This window comes from Stenella coeruleoalba (genome assembly GCF_951394435.1).
Source record: "Stenella coeruleoalba genome assembly, chromosome: X".
Lineage (NCBI taxonomy): Eukaryota > Metazoa > Chordata > Mammalia > Artiodactyla > Delphinidae > Stenella > Stenella coeruleoalba.
In genome coordinates, this window is record NC_137152.1 from 11959848 (window position 1) to 11984529 (window position 24682).

Sequence of the window (24682 nt, forward strand, 5' to 3'; positions counted from 1 at the left end):
TGATCTAATGATCAAATTGGTCCATCCCATGCCTTCAAAATAAGCAGCTTATCTAGGATCGGTGTTTCTCAATTTTTTTTCCCATTATTGAGACTTTTCAGACATCTTCTCCTAAGAGCTCACCCAGGACATTTTAATACCATAGATACACTTTACACCTGTTTACGTACTGTGGTCCTTTGGAGGATTAAAAACCATTGTAATACTGAATTTTTTTTCTCCCCACCAAGAACAATTTCCACCCTCTGGAGAATGAATGTCTTGGATGGTGCCTGCTAGTGCACACTGATGGAATTCAGATGATGTTTCACCAATTCTATATGCAAGGCCACCGTATTACGGAGTACACAACTCAAGAGGATGTAAGATAGAAAATGGTTCTTTAGTAAACCAACTGAAATCTCATTCCTCTCCTAAAAATAAGGAAGCCCTAATAACGTTAAAGAGTACATGGTGCCCAAGTCAAAATGGTGCCCAAGTCAAAAAATTTGCAGCCACCAATTCAAGCTCCTCCGCCTACAGAGAGGGGCCAGGCTTTGCTCCCAGAAGGTATAAGACTATGGCCTTGTGACAGCCACCATCTCATTTGCTTGTTTATTAGCACACATTTATTGAGTTCTGACTATGTAGACTTTCAGCTCCATGAGGGCAGCGACTGTTTTCGATTTTGCTCACCGTTATAGAATAAAGGAAAGAAAGAATGAAGACAGAAAGGGAAGGAAATAGGAAGACAAGGCAGTATGCTAAGTGACTTGAACACTGCCTCTAAGAATATTACATTTAGTGTGAAGGTACATAAACAAATAGTCAAAATAAAATATTGTGATGGTTATAACTGAAAAGATGTGTAGATATGGTGAGGTTACAAAGCAGTGGTTAATTCTATCTGGTTAGAGGCGGGAAGAAAATGAAGTGAGTTATGAAAACCTTTATGGAGACAAGGTTGTATTAGAAGACTTATGTGGGCCCCAGGGCACTCTTGCCTTTGTGGTCTCCTTTTTCTACAAAAGCGCATTTAAGTGTAATATAATTCTAGTACAAGATGAGTATCATTATCTGGGCAGTCTAGGAGCACTTAGCCTGGAGGCCCACGAAAGACGTCTAGGAGGATGAGAGATTTAAGTGAGAGAAACTCTAGGACAAGCTGGAAGAGTGGCTGGAAGATGGGGCAGAGTGTTCCAGGCCTGGAAGTGAGAGATCTATTAGGATTGGATGAGAGAGAGAGAAACAGAGAAACAGAAGGGTAGAAGTATGAGAGATGAAGTTAGAGAAGAAGGTGGGGGTCAAACCGCAGCAGGCTCCATGTTAAGGAGTCTGGCTTTATCGTAAAGAGAATAAGAAACCATTTTTAAAAGCTTTTATGTGAGAAACCAACAGAATCAGGTTTGCATTTTGGATATTCATTCAATCTACATTGCAGCCAAATAACTGGCGAAGGTGTCGTGGATATTCTGGGGGTCCACCCAGGCCCCCTCTTTAGGGCCCACATACCCATCCCCTGCTTCTGGAAATAATGGCTTTTGAAGGTTCATGGCTGAGTCCTTCAGTGGGAATTGCCCTCAGCCACAGGGAACTGCCCTTTCCAAGGGCAGATCCTTTCCCAGAGAGCACCCATGACCGTAACCAGCTAATGCAGAGATACAAAGACCCAGCCACATTATCTCAATCAGGGACAACCTCAGCTCCTAAGATCCCTGAAGGATTGGCTGAGGCCTCTGTTGTAACCATGTTTCTGGTTACTTCTCCCTCTGCTTAATCCTACTCTGTTAGTTTCCTATGGCTGCATAATGCTTTAGCACAAACTTAGTGGCCTAAAAAACACACATTTATCATCTCACAACGTCCATGTGTCAGGAGTCGGGGCACAGCTCAACTGGATCCTCTGCTCAGGCTGCAGTCAAAGTGTTGGCCAGACTACATTATCATCTAGAGATTTGACTTTGGAAAAATCCACTTCCAAACTCACTTCAGTTGTTGACAGAATTCATTTCCTTGTGGTTGTAGGACTGAGGATCCCAGCTTCTTGCTGGCTATTGGCCGGAGGCTATCTTTGGTGCTGAGAGGCCATCAGCAATTCCTAGAACCTGCTCACAGTTTCATTTGTGCTTTCCCAACATGCCCACTTACTTAATCAAGCCAGCAAGGAGAGTCTCTGGAACAAGTTTGCTAGCAAGACAGACTCAGATATCATATAAATTAACTGCAGGGGGCTTCCCTGGTGGCACAGTGGTTGAGAGTCCGCCTGCCGATGCAGGGGACATGGGTTCGTGCCCCGGTCCGGGAAGATCCCACATGCCGCGGAGCACTTAGGCCCGTGAGCCATGGCCACTGAGCCTGCGTGTCCGGAGCCTATGCTCCACAACGGGAGAGGCCACAACAGTGAGAAGCCCGTGTACCGCAAAAAAAAAAAAAAAAAAAAAATTAACTGCAGGAGTGACATCTCACCAGCTTTGCTGTATTCTATTCATTAGAAGTAAGTCATAGGTCCCCTCCGCACTCACGGAGAGAGGGTTACATGAAGGCGTGAACATCAGGAGATGACAGACACCTTAGTATCTACCACACGTGACTTCCTCACTTCTTACAGGTATATCTCCTGAGAGCACTCCCCAATAAACCTTCTGCATTCCACTACCCCTCTTAGAGTTTGTATCCACTGGAGGCAGGGAAGTGAGTTAGCGACTACTGCCGGAACACCAACTATGGGTGATAGCAGTGGGAGATTGAGCTGCATATTTTCCTTCTATTAATACATGTATAATAATTATTATTAGAATTTAGAATGATACATGGCCTACCTGAAAGTAAAATCAAGTCTAAAAACTACAGTCTTCAAGCAGGGATACACACAACAAAAATAATTCATTTCTAGGACTGGAGAGCAGATTAAACATAACATAAAAATAAGGCTTACTATGTTCCACAGTGTGAAAATAAATTGCAGACTACAATCAGTCACTTAAAAAGAGATGATTAGCACTTTATTAAGTTAGCATAGATTGTACTTCTACAAACTGCAGAAATAATCAATGAATACAGATGCCCTATTAGAGACCGATAGCCAGAAAATATATATAAGCAACTGTTGGTATGATAACAGGATCAAATTCCACCTTGTATATCAACACGCCCATTTTTATCCAACCCATTTACAGTAATTACTTGTTCTTCTTGCTTATCTTGTCATATACAGAGTGATATAAATGATATTCAAAAAGGATCCATTTTCAATGATTTGGACACCATATTATAGGCATTCTCCACTGGAAAAGTATTTTTTCTTAGGTCTTTAAAGTGTGATATATATATATACTGGCCTGACCTTATTGCTGGAAATGCTTAAATACTAATGCATTTTAAAATCAGTAACTACAAATGCCACATGACTACACTTACACACTGTGCTGTCAGAGAAATATTTTAGAATATTCTGGATAGTCAACAGCTTATTATTCCAATGGTCTTCATGGGTATAATTCATTGCCTTTCAATTTCATGCACATTCAAAATTTCTTACAAAAGAAGAATGGTGAAACAAAATATATAATCTTCCCTCAATGAATTGTGATGTTCAGCAGTTGCACAGAAACAAGTGTTGAGTTTCAGGGGGAAACAAAACAGCAGCCCTTCAGAGGGGGGTGAGCCGCTCATCCTCTGTCACAAAGGCATCATTAACGTGCCCTCCCTTCATGTCCAGGGGATCGCAGGGGATGCCATTTTCAATTTTGACTGTGTTTTCCCATTTATCTTCAGTGTCTTCCATTTCAGAAGGTCCTTTGTTCTTCCTAAATGCACATAAAAAGAATGATTGGGATCTAGGAAGAGAAAGGATGGTCTTCTGTACAAACATGGAGATCAGGAAAGGGAAGAGGAACCCTAGAATGATGGGGAAAATAGATGACATTGTGTATTTTCAAATAAATTTCAAAGATCATAAAGAGTTGATGAGGTGAAAAGATGCTATCAAGATCAGAAGTCTGCATGGATTATATATATATATGTATATGAATGAATATATATATTTGTATGAATGAATATGTTTGTATACACATACATATACGTATGTACATTCACACACACAAACTGCATGAAGGAATGTGAGGAAAACATATGGTAAATTGGCAAGTTAAAAAATTTAGCCCTAGGAGAACTTCACAAAAATTGAATTTAAAAAAGTAATAAATTCCTCTCACAAGATTTGACAAATTAATGGTCTGCAAATGTTAGGTAAAAATCAGGTTGAAATGAGATACCAAGAAGCAAACTCACATTACTTTGTAGAAAGGATGTAACCATTGTAAACTGCAGGTATCATTCCTTGGCTCTACTCATTACAAAATAGTTGTATTCATTTGTTAAGTCAGGTTTTTGGAACTCCGAACACATTTTACTAATTACAACTCATAGCTATAATCCCAGGTCATTCCAAAAAATTCTATTTAACAGGTAAATTTTTAAGTTATTCATTCTCAGACCCTTTAAGGACCCTGCTACCCCAATCCAAATGGTAACCAGATCCTTAATCTTTCCCTGGAGTGTGGGAAAATGTAGCCTTGAATTCAAACATTCTTCCTGTCCTTTGTGAAAGGCCAAGACACTGAGCCAGTTGTGCTTGATATCATAGAGGTAGGGGGAGAAAAGAGATGTGAGTACCTCTAGGCAATCAGAGGGCAGAAGAGTTTCCCTCAGGATTATCACAAGTTAGATGTTAGGGCACCATGGAGGCATGATGTTAGACACGAGGCTCCCAGACTTGTCAAAGATTCTCTTGTCCCAGAAATCTGTAGAAGCTCCAAAGAGGCAGACCTGAGTGGATCACATGGCTGGGATGGTGGACACTGCTGTGGTGACCAGGATGGACTTCCACCGCTATGGAAGTCCCTTAGAAACTTAGTGAATTTCTAGCGGGTGAGGAGGTGGTGAAGATGCCCCAAAGATGATCAAGGTAGAATTTCCTATTAGTCCTACATGAGAGCTCATTTCAAAGTGCTTTAAAGAATATGGTGGAGGAAGGCAGAGAAAAGAAAGAGCTCTTGTTTACAAAAGAATGACAACCAATATAGAAGATGCAACAGAAAGAGAAAATCACCAAATAATAATAATTGATTCTGATGAGGCTCCTCAATGGATACTAAACCACTGAGTGGGAGATGACTAAGGAACAGGATACTCACAGGGTCTCAATGTAACACCCCTACAAGCAATGTACTAATTATAAAGAGACATTTGTTTTTTGTAAAGGGAGAAATTTGGTGAATATCACCAACAATGAGACAAACTGACAAGTGCCTCTAGATGTGATGTACCGAGAAGACATATTTTTTAAAAATAAAATTCTGTGTTCTGTGTTCCTGCCCTACCCCATCACCAGATTTTTTTGACCTGAATCTCTCAGGAAGAACTAATCAGACAACTCCAAATTAAAAGATATTTTGTAAAACAGCTGACAGCATAGAGTAGGCACTCAACTAATGTGCTTAGAGTTGGATGGACAGACATATGAGTAGCTGGCTAGCTAGTTAGACAGATAAATGGATGGATCAATGAATGTAGATCAATGACTGGTTGGCTGGATGATGAATTAATGATGGATGGATGAATGGGTGGATGGATGATTGGATGGTAGTTGGGTGATGGAACAAACAACTGGATGGAAGAATGGATGGACTAATGCTGTAGGCAAAGTTACTCAGACAGCAGCCCAAGGTAGATTTTGAATGGGATCTATCAGAAGAAGGAGAAAGAAAGAGGGAAGGAAGGGAAGAAGGGAGGAAGGGACGGAGGAAGGGAGGAAGGAAGGAAGGGAATGTACACGTGATATTTCTTGTATTTATTGAATAGTTATTTTTTCAAATGGATGGAGGAAAGTACTCATTTTCATACCTTAAGAATTAGGAGTGAGTACAGATTTTGCCAGGCTTCACTGATGGTTTATTAGATAATTTCAAATAGGTGGAGTTTATAAAGAAAAGTAAAGTAGCATTTCAATACTGTAGATCCCACTGTCATCACTTGAAAGTATTTTGCCATTGTGCATGCCACTGTCAAATGTCAAAATGTATCACTACAGGCCCAACGCTGGGAGTGGAAGTCGGTGGGTTGTAGTCCCAGAGACCTAGGTAAGGACAGGCTGCTGTGTTTTCCCTTCCTCAGGGTGAAGATACTGCACTGTCCATTCCAAGCATCAGCGGTCAACGATCAGTGCCAGTTGGAGTAGGCATACAATTTCCTGTGATGAGAAGGTCCTCCAGCCAGGTGAAATCACCTATCAGAGGACTAGAATTCTTTGGTCCCTCCTCCTGTAGACAGGGGTATCTCGTCACTTTCCACGTCATCCAGAAAGCAAAGACAACTGACATTCTATAACCATCGAACACATCACTTCCATTCATAGTATCCAACATTCATTCAATAACTATGTTTTGAGTGCCTACTATGTGTTGGAAGGGACACAGTTCTTGTCCTAAAGTGGAAAGAAAGGGCTTAATAAAAAAGAAAAACTCCAAATTTCACTCATCCTCCCCTCCTTTTCATGGATTATAAAAGAGAGGAGTGATGTTTCAGTAAGAATGACACCCTAGCGACAAATGTATATTTATAAATTATCATCAAAAATGCCTAGCTCACGCAATTTCTCCCCAAGTCACTCCTCATTGGGCTTGGAGTGAATAATAATTCTCCATAACAATAAATAGGTTTTTAACAGTGAAGTTTTACCCTGAAATTTGTGTATGTAAGTATGAAACTCATATTACAAAAATCCTGTGGATGGAGCATTCTGAAGTAGGGGGCAATGCAACAGCAGTCTTAGAAGTAATGGTTGCCAGTGTTCATTTGCCAGTTTCTTCAGTTACAAAAAAAGTTTTTATAGAATTAGAAGCAAAATTGCAGAGAGCTGGACACTTGCAGATCATGGCAAGAAATCCTGCCTCCCCTCCCCCTGCCAACCACAAAGGAAAAATAATCCACCAGGCATCACAAGGAATGGGGAAGAACGAAAAAGGAAGGTGCAGATGGATGAGGACAAGTTTCTCTTCTTTAGAAGAAGGATTTCTTAATCAAAAAGATTCTGAGCAAAATCGCTGTGGAAATTTATCAAAACGAGAGCCGTGTCCATGACAAATTAGGTACATGTTATTTTTTTGTGACCTTAGATCTAGTTGTTCACAGTCTTGGCACTGCCAGGCTTCACAAACTGCAGTGTCAGTAACTTGCTGGCTGGCGGACATGATAAGAAGTTCAAAGGTTATCTAACAGTAATACAGCCCTTTGTCACATTTCATAGTGTGTCCTGTAATAAACTGAGTCACTGCCTGCACATTGCTCTAAGTATAATAAAACTTAACTATCTTTCTGGATCATTCTGATTTGATGTTCTGCTAAAAACATGAATTCTTTTTCCTGAAAAATAAAAATGAGTGTTAATAACTTCCGCTGTTCCTGCATGTCAGGTGGTTCAGGAAGAGGATTAAAAACAAAACAAAAAAAAAACCCCGTGACTAAAACACCTGAAACTAGCTCTTAGAAGCCTTAGTGTGGCTATTTCTCATAAATCCAGAGAGAAGATGGGCAAAAGAGGGGACCAAAAAGTACAGGCATACCTTGGAGATACAGCAGGTTTGGTTCAACTGCAATAAAGCGAGCCACACTATACTGTAGTCTATTAAATGTGCAATAGCATTATGTCTAAAAAAATCACAGTACATACCTTAATTTAAAAATATTTTGGAGATAAAAAATGCTAACCGTCATCTGAGCCTTCAGCGAATTGGAACATTTCTGTTAGTGGAGGCTCTTGCCTTGACGTCGATGGCTGCTGACTGACCAGGGTGGTGGCTGAAGGCTGGGTGGGTGTGGCAATTACTTAAAATTAGACAAAAGTGACGTTTGCTGCATCGACTGACTCCCTTTCATGAATGATTTCTCTGTATGTAACATGCAATGCTGTTTGATAGCATTTTGCCCACAGAAGAACTTCTTTCAAAATTGGAGTCAATCCTCTCAAACCCTGCTGCTGCTTTATCAACTAAGTTAATGTCATATTCCAATCCCTTGTTGTCATTTTAACCATCTTCACCAGGAGTAGATTCCATCTCAAGAAACCACTTTTTTGGCTCATCCATAAGAAGCAACTCATTTGTTAAGGTTTTGTCATGGGACTGCAACGATTCAGTCACATCTTCAGGCTCCACTTCTAGTTCTAGTTCTCTTGCTTTTTCCACCACATCTGCAGCTGCTTCCTCCACTTAAGCCTTGAACCTCTCAGAGTCATCCGTGATGATTGGAATCAACTTCTTCCAAACTCCTGTGAATGTTGATATTTGGACCCCTTCCTAGGAATCATGAATGTTCTTAATGGCATCTAGAATGGTGAATCCTTTCCAGAAGGTTTTTGACTGACTTTGCCCAGATCCACGACAGGAATCACTATCTATGGTAGCTGTAGCTTTATGAAGTGTATTTCTTAAATAAGACGACTTGAAAGTCTAAATTATTCCTTGATCCACGGGCTGAGGAATGGATGTTGTGTTAGCAGGCATGAAAACAACATTAATCTTGTTATACATCTCCATCAGAGCTCTTGAGTGACTAGGTGCATTGTCAATGGGCAGTAATATTTTAAAAGGGATCTTTTTCTGAGCAGTAGGTCTCAACAGTGGGCTTAAAATATCCAGTGAACCATGTTGTAAACAGATGTGCTGTCATCCAGGCTTTGTTATTCCATTTATAGAGCGCATGTAGAGTAGATTTAGCATAATTCCTAAGGGCCCTGGGATTTTCACAATGGTAAACGAGCACTGGCTTCAACTTTTAGTCACCGGCTGCATTAGCCCCTAACAAGAGAGTCAGCCTGTGCTTTGAAGCTTTGAAGCCAGGCATTGACTTCTCTTCTCTAGCTATGGAAGTCCTGGGGGGTATCTTCTTCCAATAGAAGGCTGTTTCATCTACATTGAAAATCTGTTGTTTAGTGCAGCTTCCATCATGAATTATCTCAGCTACATCCTCTGGGTAACTTGCTGCAGCTTCTCCATCAGCACTTGCTGCGTCACCCGGCACTTTTGATGTTATGGAGACGGCTTCTTTCCACAAACCTCATGAACCAGCCTCTGCTGGCTTCAGACTTTTCTTCTGCAGCTTCCTCACCTCTCTTAGCCTTCATAACATTGAATAGAATCAGGGCTTTGCCTGGATTAGGCTTTGGTTTAAGGGAATGTTGTGGCTGGTTTGATATTCTGTCCAGACCACTGAAACTTTCTCCACATCAGCAATAAAGCTGTTTCACTTTCTTACCATTTGTGTGCTCACTGAATTAGCACTTTTTATTTCCTTCAAGAACTTTTCCCTTGTGCTCACAACTTGGCTAACTGTTTGATGTAAGAGGCCCAGCTTTCAGCCTGTCTCAGCTTTCAACATGCCTTCCTCACTAAGCTTAATCATTTCTAGCTCTTGATTTAAAGTGAGAGACATGTGACTCTTCCTTTCACTTGAACACTCAGAAGCCACCGTAGGGTTATTAACTGGCCTGATTTCAATACTGTTGTGTCTCAGGGAATAGGGAGGCTGGAGGAGGGGGAGAGAGACGGGGAACATCCTGTTGGTGGAGCAGTCAGAACACTCAATATTCATCATTAAGTTTGCCATCTTATGTGCATGTGCTCTGTGGACCGCCCCCCCAATTCCAATAGTTACATCAAAGATCACTGATCACAGATCACCATAACAAATATAACAATAATGAAAATGTTTGAAATATTGCAAGAATTACCAAAATGTGACGCAGAGACACAAAGTGAGCCAATGCTGTTGGAAAAGTGGTGCTGACAGACTTGCTCAATGCAGGGTTGCCACAAAGCTTCAATTTGTAAAAAACACAGTATCTGCGAAGCACAATAAAGTGAAGCACAATAAAGTGAGGTCTGCCTGTATCGGGTGGCCCACATAGCTAGGGGGTGTTGAGGATCAGGGTTTGCTCAAGATAAAGTAGTGGCAGCTAAAAGCAGAAACAGTATTTTTGTCTCCCTTCAAACAAGACAGGGCTGAAAAGCCAAGGCCCAAGAACAGCCAGACAAACAACAAAGGACAGACAAATATGATTCCAAAACAGGACAGAGTTAATTACTGGGGAACTGGGACTGTCGTCATAATCAGTGTGGATGAGTCCTGGGGAAATGGCAGCACTGCTGGAACGATTTTAACGGGTGTTGCAGCACAGTGAGACTGGTGATGTGATAGCAGAACAGTAAGAATTAGTATCTATTACACGGCAGACTAAGTGCTTTGTACACATCATCTCATCTAATTCCTACTGCAATACTATGTAGATTTTATTATTATCACTGTTTTTCAAATGCAGGAGCTGAGACTCAAATATGTAGAGAAAAAAAAAAAATATGTAGAGCAACTTGTCTTTCATAATGGAATGAGACTGGTGAAAGGAGTAGACCTAGAACTCTATTTCATCTCCCAAGGCTTCTCTCAAAACACTTTTTTTTTTGCGGTACGTGGGCCTCTCACTGTTGTGGCCTCTCCCGTTGCGGAGCACAGGCTCCGGACGCGCAGGCTCAGCGGCCATGGCTCACGGGCCCAGCCGCTCCGCGGCATGTGGGATCTTCCCGGACCGGGGCACGAACCCGTGTCCCCTGCATCGGCAGGCGGACTCTCAACCACTGCGCCACCAGGGAAGCACACATATTTGACTCCTATTGAGTGTGTACATTTAAGAACAGCAAAGTAAAACAATTATTAGCTCTAACATTTCTGATTTCATTTACATTTCTATTTTCAAGACAATTTATTCACTTAATTGAGACTCTATAAGAAAGTGAAGTTTCAGTATATGAAAATATTGGCTGAGCCCCAGCCCCTTGTGTGAAAAAATTCATAGAAATCCAAATGCACTTCCCTTTACTATTGACCTTATGAGAAGAGAAATATAACCAGAAATAAACCAAGTGAATTTACTAGTGACTCTGCTCAACTGCTAGCATTAGCTAGGGTTCAATGTCCTGAGTCCTTGACCTGGCTTTGTTACAACTACAAGATTATCATCTCCTTATAGGCAAAGACCACCCATGTTATCTATGTACGTCTCTTCCATGATACATTCTAGAGCTCCTATCACATAATGGATGGTCAATAAAGGAATAAGATATTTTTACCTCTCTGGGCCTTGGCTTCTGGAGAGATGGATTCAGATCATTGTTTAAGATCCCTTCCTAAGACAATAACATTATAACAGTCTATTTATATGCAGGACTCATGAATCAATTCTACTATATACATACAAGTCTGAAATTGTGCTGTGTCTGTGACTCTTCTTTTATAGCACAAGGTGCCAGGTTACATAGAATTAGCACTTTGTAACTGCTTTTTGATGATGATGCTTCTTTACATTGATATAGCACTCCCCAGTGGATGAAGCACTTGTGTGTATTCTCCAATTTTGTCTTCCCATCATCGTAACTATTTAAGAAAATATTATCCTCATTTTCCATATATGACTGGATCAAGGTCATTCAGCTAAAAAATGCCAGGGCATGAGACTGGAACCCAAAACCAGGAGTATTGATCCAGTGCTCTTTCAACTAAAACACACATCACATCATCGACTTCACCACCATTAGCATTATCGCATCACCCCCACCATTACAGTGATCACTATCACCATCACCATCATCACCATTACCATAAAGCTGACCAGAGAGCTAAAATATCCACTTCCAGGCTGGGGCTAGACACAGATCTAGTACAGACACCACTGTCAAGTATATGCAGTTCATCTTGGTTGTCTTCCCACATACCCAACTCCCTAATTATTCCCCAAAAGAAAAAAAAAATCACTTTTCCAACTTTTTTCCTGCAACAAATCTCTCAATTCTGCAAACTGCTGTTCTCAACTAGATGGTAATAGAGAAGCAACCTCCTCAAATTATTTCACGAAGAGGTGGCAGTTGTAATGGCGTGTTGAAACTGGCTGGCACAGGCTTGCTAGAGGTGACTCAAACATTCAGAAATTTCAGACTGGATAGGAAGTCAGCAAATGCTACAAATCAGGGGATTTTTTTTTTTAGAGAGAGCTCATTAGTCAGTCCACCACTATTATAGTAAACAGCAGGCTTAATAAGATCACTTGCCTTTTAAAATAGGTGTTTGACCTATCCTTCTCAAAGTCTTCCACAATACAGCAGAGGGAGGAACACTCCCAAACTCATTCTACGAGGCCACCATCACCCTGATACCAAAACCAGACAAAGATTTAACAAAGAAAGAAAACGACAGGCCAATATCACTGAGGAACATAGATGCAAAAATCCTCAACAAAATACTAGCAAACAGAATCCAACAGTACATTAAAAAGATCATACACCACGATCCAGTGGGGTTTATTCCAGGAATGCAAGGATTCTTCAATAAACGCAAATCAATCAACGTGATACACCATATTAACAAATTGAAGGAGAAAAACCATATGATCATCTCAATAGATGCAGAAAAGCTTTTGACAAAATTCAACACCCATTTATGATAAAAACCCTGCAGAAAGTAGGCATAGAGGGAACTTTCCTCAACATAATAAAGGCCATATATGACAAACCCGCAGCCAACATCGTCGTCAATGGTGAAAAACTGAAACCATTTCCACTAAGATCAGGAACAAGACAAGGTTGATCACTCTCACCACTCTTATTCAACATAGTTTGGAAGTTCTAGCCACAGCAATCAAAGAAGAAAAAGAAATAAAAGGAATCCAAATCGGAAAAGAAGAAGTAAAGCTGTCACTGTTTGCAGATGACATGATACTATACATAGAGAATCCTAAAGGTGCTACTAGAAAACTACTAGAGCTAATCAATGAATTTGGTAAAGTAGCAGGATATGAAATTAATGCACAGAAATCTCTGGCACTCTCATACACTAATGATGAAAAATCTGAAAGTGAAATTAAGAAAACACTCCTATTTACCATTGCAACAAAAAGAATAAAATACCTAGGAATAAACCTACCTGTGGAGACAAAAGACCTGTATGCAGAAAATTTTAAGACACTGATGAAAGAAATTAAAGATGATACAAACAGATGGAAAGATATACCATGTTCTTGGATTGGAAGAATCAACATTGTGAAAATGACTCTACTACCCAAAGCAGTCTACAGATTCAATGCAATGCCTATCAAACTACCACTGGCATTTTTCACAGAACTAGAACAAACTATTTCACAATTTGTATGGAAACACAAAAGACCCCGAAGAGCCAAGCAATCTTGAGAACGAAAAATGGAGCTTGAGGAATCAGGCTCCCTGAATTCAGACTATACTACAAAGCTACAGTAAACAAGACAGTATGGTACTGGCACAAAAACAGAAATATAGATCAGTGGAACAGGATAGAAAGCCCAGAGATAAACCCATGCACATATGGTCACCTTATCTTTGATAAAGGAGGCAAGAACATACACTGGAGAAAAGACAGTCTCTTCGATAAGTGGTGCTGGGAAAACTGGACAGGTACATGTAAAAGTATGAAATTAGAACACTCCCTAACACCATACACAAAAAGAAACTCAAAATGGATTAAAGACCTAAATGTAAGACCAGACACCATCAAACTCTTAGAGGAAAACATAGGCAGAACAGTGTATGACATAAATCACAGCAAGATCCTTTTTGACCCACCTCCTAGAGAAATGGAAATAAAAACAAAAATAAACAAATGGGACCTAATGAAACTTCAAACCTTTTGCACAGCAAAGGAAACCATAAACAAGACCAAAAGACAACCCTCAGAATGGGAGAAAATGTTTGCAAATGAAGCAACTGACAGAGGATTAATCTCCAAAATTTACAAGCAGCTCACGCAGCTCAATATCAAAAAAACAAACAACCCAATCCAAAACTCGGCAGAAGACCTAAATAGACATTTCTCCAAAGAAGATATACAGACTGCCAACAGACACATGAAAGAATGCTCAACATCATTAATCATTAGAGAAATGCAAATCAAAACTACAGTGAGATATTATCTCACACCGGTCAGAATGCCCATCACCAAAAAATCTAGAAACAATAAATGCTGGAGAGGGTGTGGAGAAAAGGGAACACTCTTGCACTGTTGGTGGGAATGTGAATTGATACAGCCACTATGGAGAACAGTATGGAGGTTCCTTAAAAAACTACAAATAGAACTACCATATGACCCAGCTATCCCACTACTGGGCACATACCCTGAGAAAACCATAATTCAGAAAGAGTCATGTACCACAATGTTCATTGCAGCTCTATTTACAATAGCCAGGACATGGAAGCAACCTAAGTTTCCATCAACAGATGAATGGATAAAGAAGATGTGGCGCATATATACAATGGAATACTACTCAGCCATAAAAAGAAATGAAATTGAGTTATTTGTAGTGAAGTGGATGGACCTAGAGTCTGTCATACAGAGTGAAGTAAGTCAGAAAGAGAAAAACGTAAACCGTATGCTAACACGTATATATGGAATCTAAGGGAAAAAAAAAATGGTCATGAAGAACGTAGGGGTAAGACAGGAATAAAGACACAGACCTACTAGAGCATGGACTTGAGGATATGGGGAGGGGGAAGGGTAAGCTGGGACAAAGTGAGAAAGTGGCATGGACATATATACACTATCAAATGTAAAATAGATAGCTAGTGGGAAGCAGCCGCATAGCACAGGGAGATCAGCTAGGTGGTTTGTGACCACCTAGAGGGGTGGGATAGGGAGGGTGGGATGGACGGAGATGCAACAGGGAAAAGATATGGGAACATATGTATATGTATAACTGACTCACTCTGTTATAAAGCAGAAACTAACACACCATTGCAAAGCAATTATACTCCAATAAAGATGGTAAAAAAAAAAAAAAAAAAAAACCAACTCTACCTGAGATTTGAGCCCATGGTCAAGACCACATTCTCCAGAGACCATCTCCAGCCTTGCTTGATCCTTAGGAGTGGGGCTAATTTGTGGGAGAAAATGTCTAGGCACCATGTCAGAATAAATTTCTTAAAATCATGCAGTTGGAATGGCATTGCTGGACCTCATTTGTAGTTATATTGGTTGAGGACATAGTCAAATATAGACTGATAAACTTCCATGGTCAAATAAAATAAAATATTTATGAAAAAAATAATAAAATAAAATAGGTGTTTGTTAACTAATAAAATCTCAAGCAATAAGTCATTGAACTGGAAAATCTTCTGCAGTACGGTGGCAATATCTGGATGGAAAAGAGATCTTTTTCTAGCATCCCTTAATCACAGAAATGGGTTAAGCTCATCTTGGATAATACTAATTACTGTTTATTTAGTACATGCTATAACCTAGGTACTTTATACACATTTTTTCACCCAGTCCTCATTTAAGTCCTGTGAGACATTATCTCCCTATAACAGATGGAGAAACAGACCCACAGAAATTACATGATGCAACCAAGGTCACTCAGCTAAAGGGTATAACTAGTATTTGAGTTCACCTAGTTTGGGCCCCCAGTGACTGCATACTTTCCACCCAGTGGTTCTGAACAGTCAATGGAATGCTGTTATTGACACAGCTAACAGAATAGTTAAAGCTTTACTTGAGCAATTTCTTCAGTAGTAAGTATAAAGATGCACATGTCTTAGATGACATGGGCACTCTTCTCTGCAGAAGCAGAATGGTGATTCAGATGACCCTGTGGTCCCTCCTGGTCTTCTAGGTTTAAGATTTTGTATCACACAAACTGTGTTCATTATTACCTAATGTATGAATTGGATTCTTGAACAAATCTTTGTCTTCCTCAACAGTAAAGGCTTTCAGGGGCAACTCCTATTTTTCCACAATTAGAAAAGGCTTTCATCACAATGATCAGGGCTCTCCCCACTTCAAACTGCACCCTCGCCCCAACTTTGAAGTGATACTTTGCCCAAGAAAAACCCACCAAATTTTTTCCGTACCAAATGGAAAACCCAACAAATTAATTTCTCTTCAAAAGGTTGTCATAACTGTCCTGACTCTATTTGCTAACTACTGATGCTCTCCAGGTTGACACAGGAGATTTGTCCATCTGTTTCCTGGTTTGAACATGAACTAAATTTGTGAAGGCAAGGTTGTGACAACAGCCTCCCTTCTCCCGGGCAACAGATTATGATGCTACACACTCAGTTTTTATATTACTGCAGAATCTGCTCGGAAGGAAGAGATAGCTGATCCCAGCACTAACGAGCTGAAAGACCAGCAACTGGCAGGATAATAAAATAACAGTAACAGCTAACAGCAGTAGTGCCAGGCACTACTTCAAGAACTCTATTAACTCTTTTGATCCCAGCAAATTAATTCTTTCTAATATACCTCACTGTCACTCGAGCAAAGTTATCTATGCACAGACAGTAAAGAAAAATTTAACCAACTTGACTCGAGCACCACAAACCATATCCTCTTGAGCTTGGTTTCCCTGACTCATTGCCTGTATTTCCTGATATCCATACAGTTAATGGATTACATACAAGAGCAGAGTCTAGGCAATAAATACTTTGAATCCAAGCAGTCTATCTCCAGAGCCCATTCTTCTACCTCCTTCACCATATTGTACTAGTGAGGAAATTGGGAACCAAGGAGATGGCGTGAATTCACAAAGGTTACAGTTGTTGGAAACCATAGAATCCTAGCATTTCAGGATTAATATAAAACTTAAAACTATTAAACATAGGTATTCAAATACTACAAGAGAATATTTCTTAATATTCTGAAAAACAAAACAAAACAGATTAATAAGTTGTACCAAGCCTCTCAGCATTATGTGTCACGCCAAGAGCAATAAAAGCAAGCAAGTACAACTTGATCTTAATCTTTGAGCTTAATTTGGGCACTACACATAAATCACATTTATTCCATAGCATTTCACTTACCATTTGTGAAAAAAATTATAAAGCCCCAAATTTAAAATGATTACCTTCTGCTAATAACCAGGGTGAACAATATGGAAAGTAGAAAGTCTCAGGAGAAACATTTAGTCAAACACACACTTGGCCAAACACAACCTGCATGTCCCGTGTGGGCACCAACCCTTTTGAAAACCAATGTGTGTGCCTGTGATTCCACTTACCAGAATTCCTCTTCCTTGGTATCAGAAGGGAAGGTTTAGAAGCATCAGAGTGTCTACTGAAGAGTTAAGGACTCTCTTCACTTCCCCTCTGGATCAGAGGTGCTTGTAAACAAAATTATTTTCTCCTTTCATTGTGCTAAGAAATCTTGTCTCCTCTCTACCTAAATAACTCTCCCACTGGTCTGAAATTCTCTAATACCAATAATTTTGACAGCAAAGTTTGCATGTGCCCCAGAATCCAGCTAAATGAACTCCAGGAGTGGGAATCTAAATGTAAGTACTTTATTTGGAAGCTCTGAAACTAAGTGAATTAGAATAGCCTAGATATTCATTAAAACATATTTTCTTCAATTGTACATCAACTAAACTTCAGTTAAAAGAATGCACCTCCTTCAGAGAATCAACTTTAGTGGGTCTGTGGTAGGGCAAAGGAACCTATATTTTAAACAAGTGTTCCAGGCAATTCTGATGCAGGAAGTTGATTCAAAGGCCACTGTGAAGAACACGGGTCTATATAAAATCATAGGCACTAGAGGGAGAGCATCCATCAAAGGGAGGGAATATAAAACATCGCAAAAGTGTGTAGTACAAGGTGGAGGCTGCAGGCACTGGAAGAGGCAGGCCAGGGTGAGGAGGCATGAAAAGGACTACGGAACTACTAGTCTTTGGAGGTGGATGACTAGCAAAGATTAACTCTGCCTACCCAAAAAGTCTGCTTAGCTCTGTATATCCAGCTTACAAAATCATAACCCAGATATTAAAACCAACTCTAGATATAAAACATTCACATGGTGTAGAATAGAAAGAAAGATAGTAATGGAAGGACCCATAGTTAACTAAGGGACACGGACTCCAAAAAGTCTCCAAAAACAAGAGCATAAGTGATATTTTGAAAAATCACCAATTTTTTCAGTTTCAGATATAACACATTTTCTTCATCTAGGGGAAAATCCTCTCCTTGTTTTTCCAAGTCATGAGTAAACAAGAAAATGTTCTTTAAATCACTCCCTTTAAATATCTTACCTTCTATGTTGCCGGATTCCTGACAAAATCAATAGCATGGTTGCCACTATGACGATGCAAAATATCACACCAAATATAATAATCCAGATGGGCACAGATGGGTCAGTAGGTGGTGCAAGAGTGGCAGGAATTCTTAAAAATTCCAGAGTCTGGTCATTCAAAAAGAAGGCATTGTTGATCCGGTTCCTATTCATTCTAAAATACAATGATGATTAAAAACAAACGAAACAAGACAGAAGAAACATTAGAAACAGAAGGTATAACCCTATCTCCCCACGATTATAACTATCTCTATAAACAGAGCATCCCCCTAGCAGGAGACTTCAGGTTGAACAGACAGTTTGATAAGGACAAATCATGCTGTGGTTTTCTGTCTATAAGTGGCAGTGCTGGTTGCCAGAAAGATGCTTCTCTATGTACTACTGCCCTCCATTGTTGATAATGTCCTAGAAGTAACTGGAAGTCTTGAGCTTTGAGCTCTGCCCACCATGTTTTATTTCCTGAGAGGCAGCATCTAGATTAAAATGACAGAACTCTATTTAAGGTGCCTTACATAAATACCAACAGCCTGAAAAGATAAAATAATATGCAAAAAGTAGGTGATAAATATGAGAAGAAAAAACAAAACCAGCAGCAGAAAAGAGAACACGAAGCCAGGAGCAGCTGCAAATCCATCAAGTTGATCTTTTTTTTTTCATTCAATTCAACAAACATTTGCTGGAAACTTACTAAGTACCAGATCCTGTGCTAGGTGCTGGAGATACAGAATGAAATAAAAATACCCAAGAAGCTTACAGTCTAGAAGAGTGGCCCTTCAGTCCCTCCACAATCACAGTGCAATCACAGTGCAAGGGGCACAGTGGGAGGGGCACAGTGGGAGCACAGCAGAGGGGTAAGTACATCATAGTAAAATGTCACAGCTGCTTTCCTAAGAAGGCAACTTTTGAGCTGTGCTTTGAGGGACAAGTAGGAGTTCTTTAGACCAAAGTGTGCAGTGAGCATAGGAATTGGAGACATGGTATGTAGTATGATTTGTTGCGTCAGCTGCAAGTAGTTCCATATGACTAAAGTAAATGGTGCTTTAGGAGTACAAAAGTCTAGAAAAATATGAAGGTAAATGCATTGCTTTTCCCAGGGAAAATATGTATTTTTGGTGGTAGTGGCACCTAGGGAGGGGTTGGTGGCAGTTAGGGAGGGGTTGGTAGCAAAAACTTATTTGACTGAAACTAAATTTCTAACTGGAATTTGCAAATTAGATGAGGAGATTTCTTGGAGATAACTGTGTGGCCTTTACTGAATTCACACTAGGCAAGCTGACTTCAACAACCTCCAGAGCAGCACTGAAACCAGAATATAATGTGAACCTTACGTGTGATGTCAAATTTTCTAGGAGCTGCGTTTAAAAAAAAAAAGTAAACAGTAACAGGGAAAATTAATTTTAATAACATATATTTTGGGACTTCCCCGGAAGTCCAGTGGTTACGACTCTGAGCTCCCAATGCAGGGATCCCAGGTTCGATCCCTGGTCAGGGAACTAGATCCCACATGCCGCAACTAAGAATTCGCATGCTGCAACTAAAGATTCCACATGCCACAACTAAAGCTCCCCTGTGCCGCAATTAAGACCCAGCACAGCCAAATAAATAAATATTTTAAAATATATATATATATTGCCCACTATATCCAAGAAAATATAATTTCAACATGTAATCAATTTTAAGTTGGTTCACATTTTATTTTGTGCTCAGTCGCTGAAATTTGGTGTGTACTTTACACTTAGAGCATATCTAACCTTGGACTAACTACATTTCAAGTGCTTGAGAGCCACATGTGGCTGGTGACTACTGATCCTGAACCTGAGAGTAAAAGCTGGAGAATCTCTGCAGACCAGCACCGGGGTATCAGGAAAGACCTCCTTTAGCAAATGAAAATCTGTGGGGAGGCCTGATTGTTCATAAATGGGAAGGAGAATCCCAGCCAGGGAATCTGCAGCAGGGGATAATTTCCATGCAATTTTTGTCAAACTACGGAATGTTTTCTTTTATCGTAACCTAATTTTGCTAACACGGTAACAAAAAGCTTCCCACAAAATAATGAACCCCACTACCAAGGTATAACAGAGTAAAGTGAAAAGTTGCTCTGCATTCTCATTCTGTCTACCTGGTTGGTTAGCACTCAGGCTGATAAGAAATTCTAGTTTAGTACAAACTATATCTCCATCTACCACTGAAATCCCCAAGAGGCGTCAATCACCATGGATATCTTCTAGCCAAGATTGGCCTTGAATAAGGCCAGGCCCTCAAAACAGATCAAAAGCAGACATCTTAAAACTGGTCTGTCATCCCCTTGCCTAATTCCATAGGTGTGGATACTCTAGCAGACCGGGAGAAAAAAAAAAATCACTGCATGTGCTGGCAGCATGCCTGCGTTCAAGTCGTCACTCTTTATTTTTCTAGGTGAACTGAGCAAATCAATTAATCTCCCTGAGCCTCAATTTCCTCATTTATAAAGCAGGGATAATAATAATAGCTCACAAATGATTGGTGTTGATACTAAATTCCACAGACGCATCAGAACATGCCTTGTGAACCAGAAAATATTATGCAAGCATTAGGTGGAACTAGCATTATTTTGCCCAACCACATAGGTTCTTCAGCCTTGAAATTCCTACTACCTGCCTTCCAGGTACCATCTCCTTTCTTTTCAGTCTATCCTTCCCTCTTGGTACTGTTTCCTTTATTTTCATACAATTCTGATGAGTCCTATCCATTCCCGGACATAAATTCCCATTCTATTGGCCATCCTCACCCCCTCAATAGTCCTTCTTACTAGGGCCTTTGAAACAGACATTTTGTTGTGAACATATTCCTCTAGATCTTCAACCTTCACCCTAAACACTCACTCCTCCGCCTCACATTAACTGAAGCTTGGTTTAACCACAGGGCCTTCATTTTCCTTGTAGCCCTCCCTCATCACAGGGCTTGAATAAAATCCCTTTTCTCATGAAATACAATATTCCTAATTCTTACTCCCTAAGTAGTGGCTCTTAGCAGTATTCTTCCTGGCAAAAGTGCAGAAACAATTTGGCTCAAACCTTCTTGTTAGGGCTTCCCTGGTGGCGCAGTGGTTAAGAAACCGCCTGCCAATGCAGGGGACACGGGTTCGAGCCCTGGTCTGGGAAGATCCCACATACTGCGGAGCAACTAAGCCCGTGTGTCACAGCTACTGAGCCTGTGCTCTAGAGCCCTTGAGCCACAACTACTGAAGCCTGTGCGCCTAGAGCCTGTGCTCCGCAACAAGAGAAGCCACCGCAATGAGAGGTGCACTCACCGCAACGAAGAGCAGCCCCCGCTCACCGCAACTAGAGGAAGCCTGCACACAGCAACGAAGACCCAATGCAGCCAAAATTAATTAATTAATTAATTTATTTATTAAAAAAACAAAACAAAGAAAACCTTGTTAAATCATTTCCCATGGGTATAGAGCCTCAATGCCTTTGCTTCAGCAAGGGAAACAGATGATTATTCACACAAAAACACTTGGCATTTGATTATACACTCATTATCTTAAACATTAATATTTTACAAAGAGCAGATGAGTTCTTTCACTAGACATTTCTCTTTGGTAACGAGAAAAATATGCATTTCAGTAACTTGTAAATAAATCCTTTGTAAGAAGAATGAACTTTGTTTCATTCTTTTTCAGGAAATAGTTTATTTTGTGAACTCATTCTTCCAATATACCTTTGCCCAACACCAATCATGTGTGGGATTTGAAGTTTTGACACACATAAAGTGCACATTAGTTGAAATAAAAACAAACTGCTTCTTCTGCTTCTGTGCAGAAAAGAATACATTTCACTTCTGAAAGTTTGTTATAATCCCAAGGAGAGAAGGAGGGGAACTGTCAGGAAAAAATGGGTAAAACTTCAAATGGGTGAAAAATATGACTGAGTGTCCTGCAAGTCTACCTTTCTGGACAATTTCCACCTTTTACTGTTTTTGAGTTATTTTGCATATGTGTAAGTTGGAGAAAACTGATACAATGTAAATGATTCTTGTCCACAGAAAATCAAGGTGAATTGTGTCTGGTGGAGCACTGCCAATGGATAGACTGGTGTATCTTTTAATAAATAAACATCACCATTCTTCAATTCCTGCATTTGCATGCTGCCTTGAAGTCTCCTTTAAACTGGTTTTAACATCTTACTAGTTCCCTCATTAACTAATAAGATAATAGAATCTTGGATAGCGTTTATTTTTGATTTGTATGAAAGTCATGCTTTTACTTTTTTTCAAAAAATTATCTTTTAAAGGTAAAGACTTTCACTTTGCTGTACAGTAGAAACTAACACAACATTGTAAAGCAACTATACTCCCCTAAAACAAAAAACACCTAAGCATTCGGGCTCGAGAAGGCATATGGCAAACCATCACACGATAGTGCCGTACAAGGTGTTCTCGCCAAAAGAAGACAGTACTAAACCTTCTTAGCTAATGTTTAAACCAAGGCTTCTCATCCACAGCACAATGGATATTTGGGGTTGAATAGTTCTTTGCTGTGAAGTGCTATCCTGAGCACAGGAGGATGTTAACTGGCGTCCCTAACTTCTGCCTACTCCGTCACCAGCACTGTACAACAACAATGTCTCCAGACATTGCCTAATGTCTCCTTGGAGGCAAAACTGCCCCTGGATGAGAACCACTGATCTATACTAATCTCTATTCCAAAGTAACGAAATGAAACCTTTGACATCTTAATAAATAAATCACTGTGAACCAGAGAGAGAAGTCTTCAAAATCTATCAAAACAGCTGAATTAATCAATACCTTGATTTACCAGTGGAAGGCATATTTAGCGGTGATTACCTTATGGCTGACTGTACCTCAACAGCAGGAAGGGTGTGATTCCTTGAAGGATCGGTAACCACAAACCAGAATGACACCCGCTGGGTTACATTGCAAAGTAGGACGTGGGAAATTCTGCAGATGATGAGAAGAAAAAAAGTACATTATGAGCGAATAATACCAAATTGCATTAGATATTCCACTCTGGTGTTATTACCGTCTTAAGAGGTGAAGAAATGTCCTACTAAGAAGAAAATAATATAGGAAATTTCCTTTATTTCAAAATCATAGACTTGGGGATCATTCCTAAAATAAGGAATCTACCAAAAAAGAAAGAAAAAACAGAATGGCTCAGTAGAGGGCATTACGTATCTCATTCTTCATCACCTGTTAGCTGACAGCATCCCTGTTTCCTCAACTCTTGGCCTCTCTGACACAAAAGCCTTTTGTGTTTCCTCATCAGGATCTTTTTAGTGTCCTCTTCATTCAGCCTTCCACCTCTCAGAACCAGACAAATCTGTTGATCGAGGACTTGCTTCCTCTGTTGGCCACTGTTTCCACCCCTCTCCTACTCCAGTAACTGGGGTCGGCCCAACAACAGACCCCCAGACTGAAGTGCTGTAACATTTACCAGCAGGCTTTGAACACTGTTTTTGCGAGTACCTGCTTCCAACTATAAATTGGAAATGTGCCTCACTCTACTCTATATACCTGGATCACCAGTAGAAATGACAAGAAAGAAATGGCATTAGTGTTCAGATTAGAGACAATCTATTTATGAATGTATGAAATCTATGAACGCAGAAAATAAAAGGAGAATCCACAACAAACCAACGTTGTCGGAGCTAAAAAATAAGTCCCGAAAGGCTTTCACCAGGTCCTTAAGAATAAAATTACAAAAAGTGACATTAGCAACCATTCTAGAAGAAACACACAGCCTCTGTAGAAATACAAGTAAATTCGCTCTTTTTCCTTAAAGGAGCATTCAAGTGCATTTTGTTCATTTTTACAGTAATGAAAGAGAGCGCCCTTCAGTCAATTTTCAGGGCCTGGTACAAATTATTATATTTTCTCCCTTTAAATGTCAAGGGCAAAAAGTGGAGGGCTCCCCCGCCACCCAGAGCCAAGCGCCTGGGCCAGCAGTGGGAGCTGAAGGATCCCCTGTGCTCAGAACACAGGTGCGCCCCACGAGGCCCCGGGTCCGCGAGGCCCCGGGTCCGTCCGCGAGGCCCCGGCCTGGCGCACGCAGGACCTCATGCCCAGAGGTTCCGACGACGCCCCACGAACCGTCCCACACCCCGATGCCAACGGTCGCCTCAGCGCCGTAAGCTTCGCGTCTACAGACTTCGGGGCCGCCCAGAAGCCAAAGCCCGTCGAAGGTCCGACCCCGCTGACCCGTGAGCATGAGCAGCTACCTGAGCATGTACCTGGGCATGGCCAAGGCCACGCAGCCAGCCCACGCCCGGAAGCGCCGGTCCCCGTGGTTCCCATGGACAGGGCCGCCCGCGGAACCTGCCTCCCGATGGGCCGGGACGGGTGCCAAATCCTGTGCTACCGCCGCCGCCGCCGCCGCCAGGATCGCAGGCTCTGGTTCCGCAGCAGGTGGCCGCTTCCCAGTGGGCCGCCCCTCCGCACCTCCTCGGGGCTGGGGTTTTCCGGCCATGGCAACGGTTTCACGATGAGGTCCCAGTGGAACGCCCGCCTCTCC

General features: G+C 40.8%; 1 protein-coding gene across 4 annotated transcripts in view; it reads right to left on the reverse strand.

Moving 5' to 3' along the window:
- Positions 1 to 3198: 3198 nt before the first annotated feature.
- The window catches only part of CLTRN (collectrin, amino acid transport regulator), a gene marked incomplete at its 5' end in the record, with an annotated part of 48907 nt that continues 27423 nt past the window's right edge, over positions 3199 to 24682 (reverse strand). For all 4 annotated transcript variants that reach the window (XM_079910348.1, XM_079910346.1, XM_079910347.1 and 1 more), the window contains 3 exons: positions 3199 to 3785; positions 18128 to 18322; positions 22996 to 23109. In XM_079910348.1, coding sequence (XP_079766474.1) covers positions 3629 to 3785; positions 18128 to 18322; positions 22996 to 23109 — 466 coding nt within the window. In that variant the 3' untranslated portion in view covers positions 3199 to 3628. The remainder of the gene's footprint in view (positions 3786 to 18127; positions 18323 to 22995; positions 23110 to 24682) is intronic.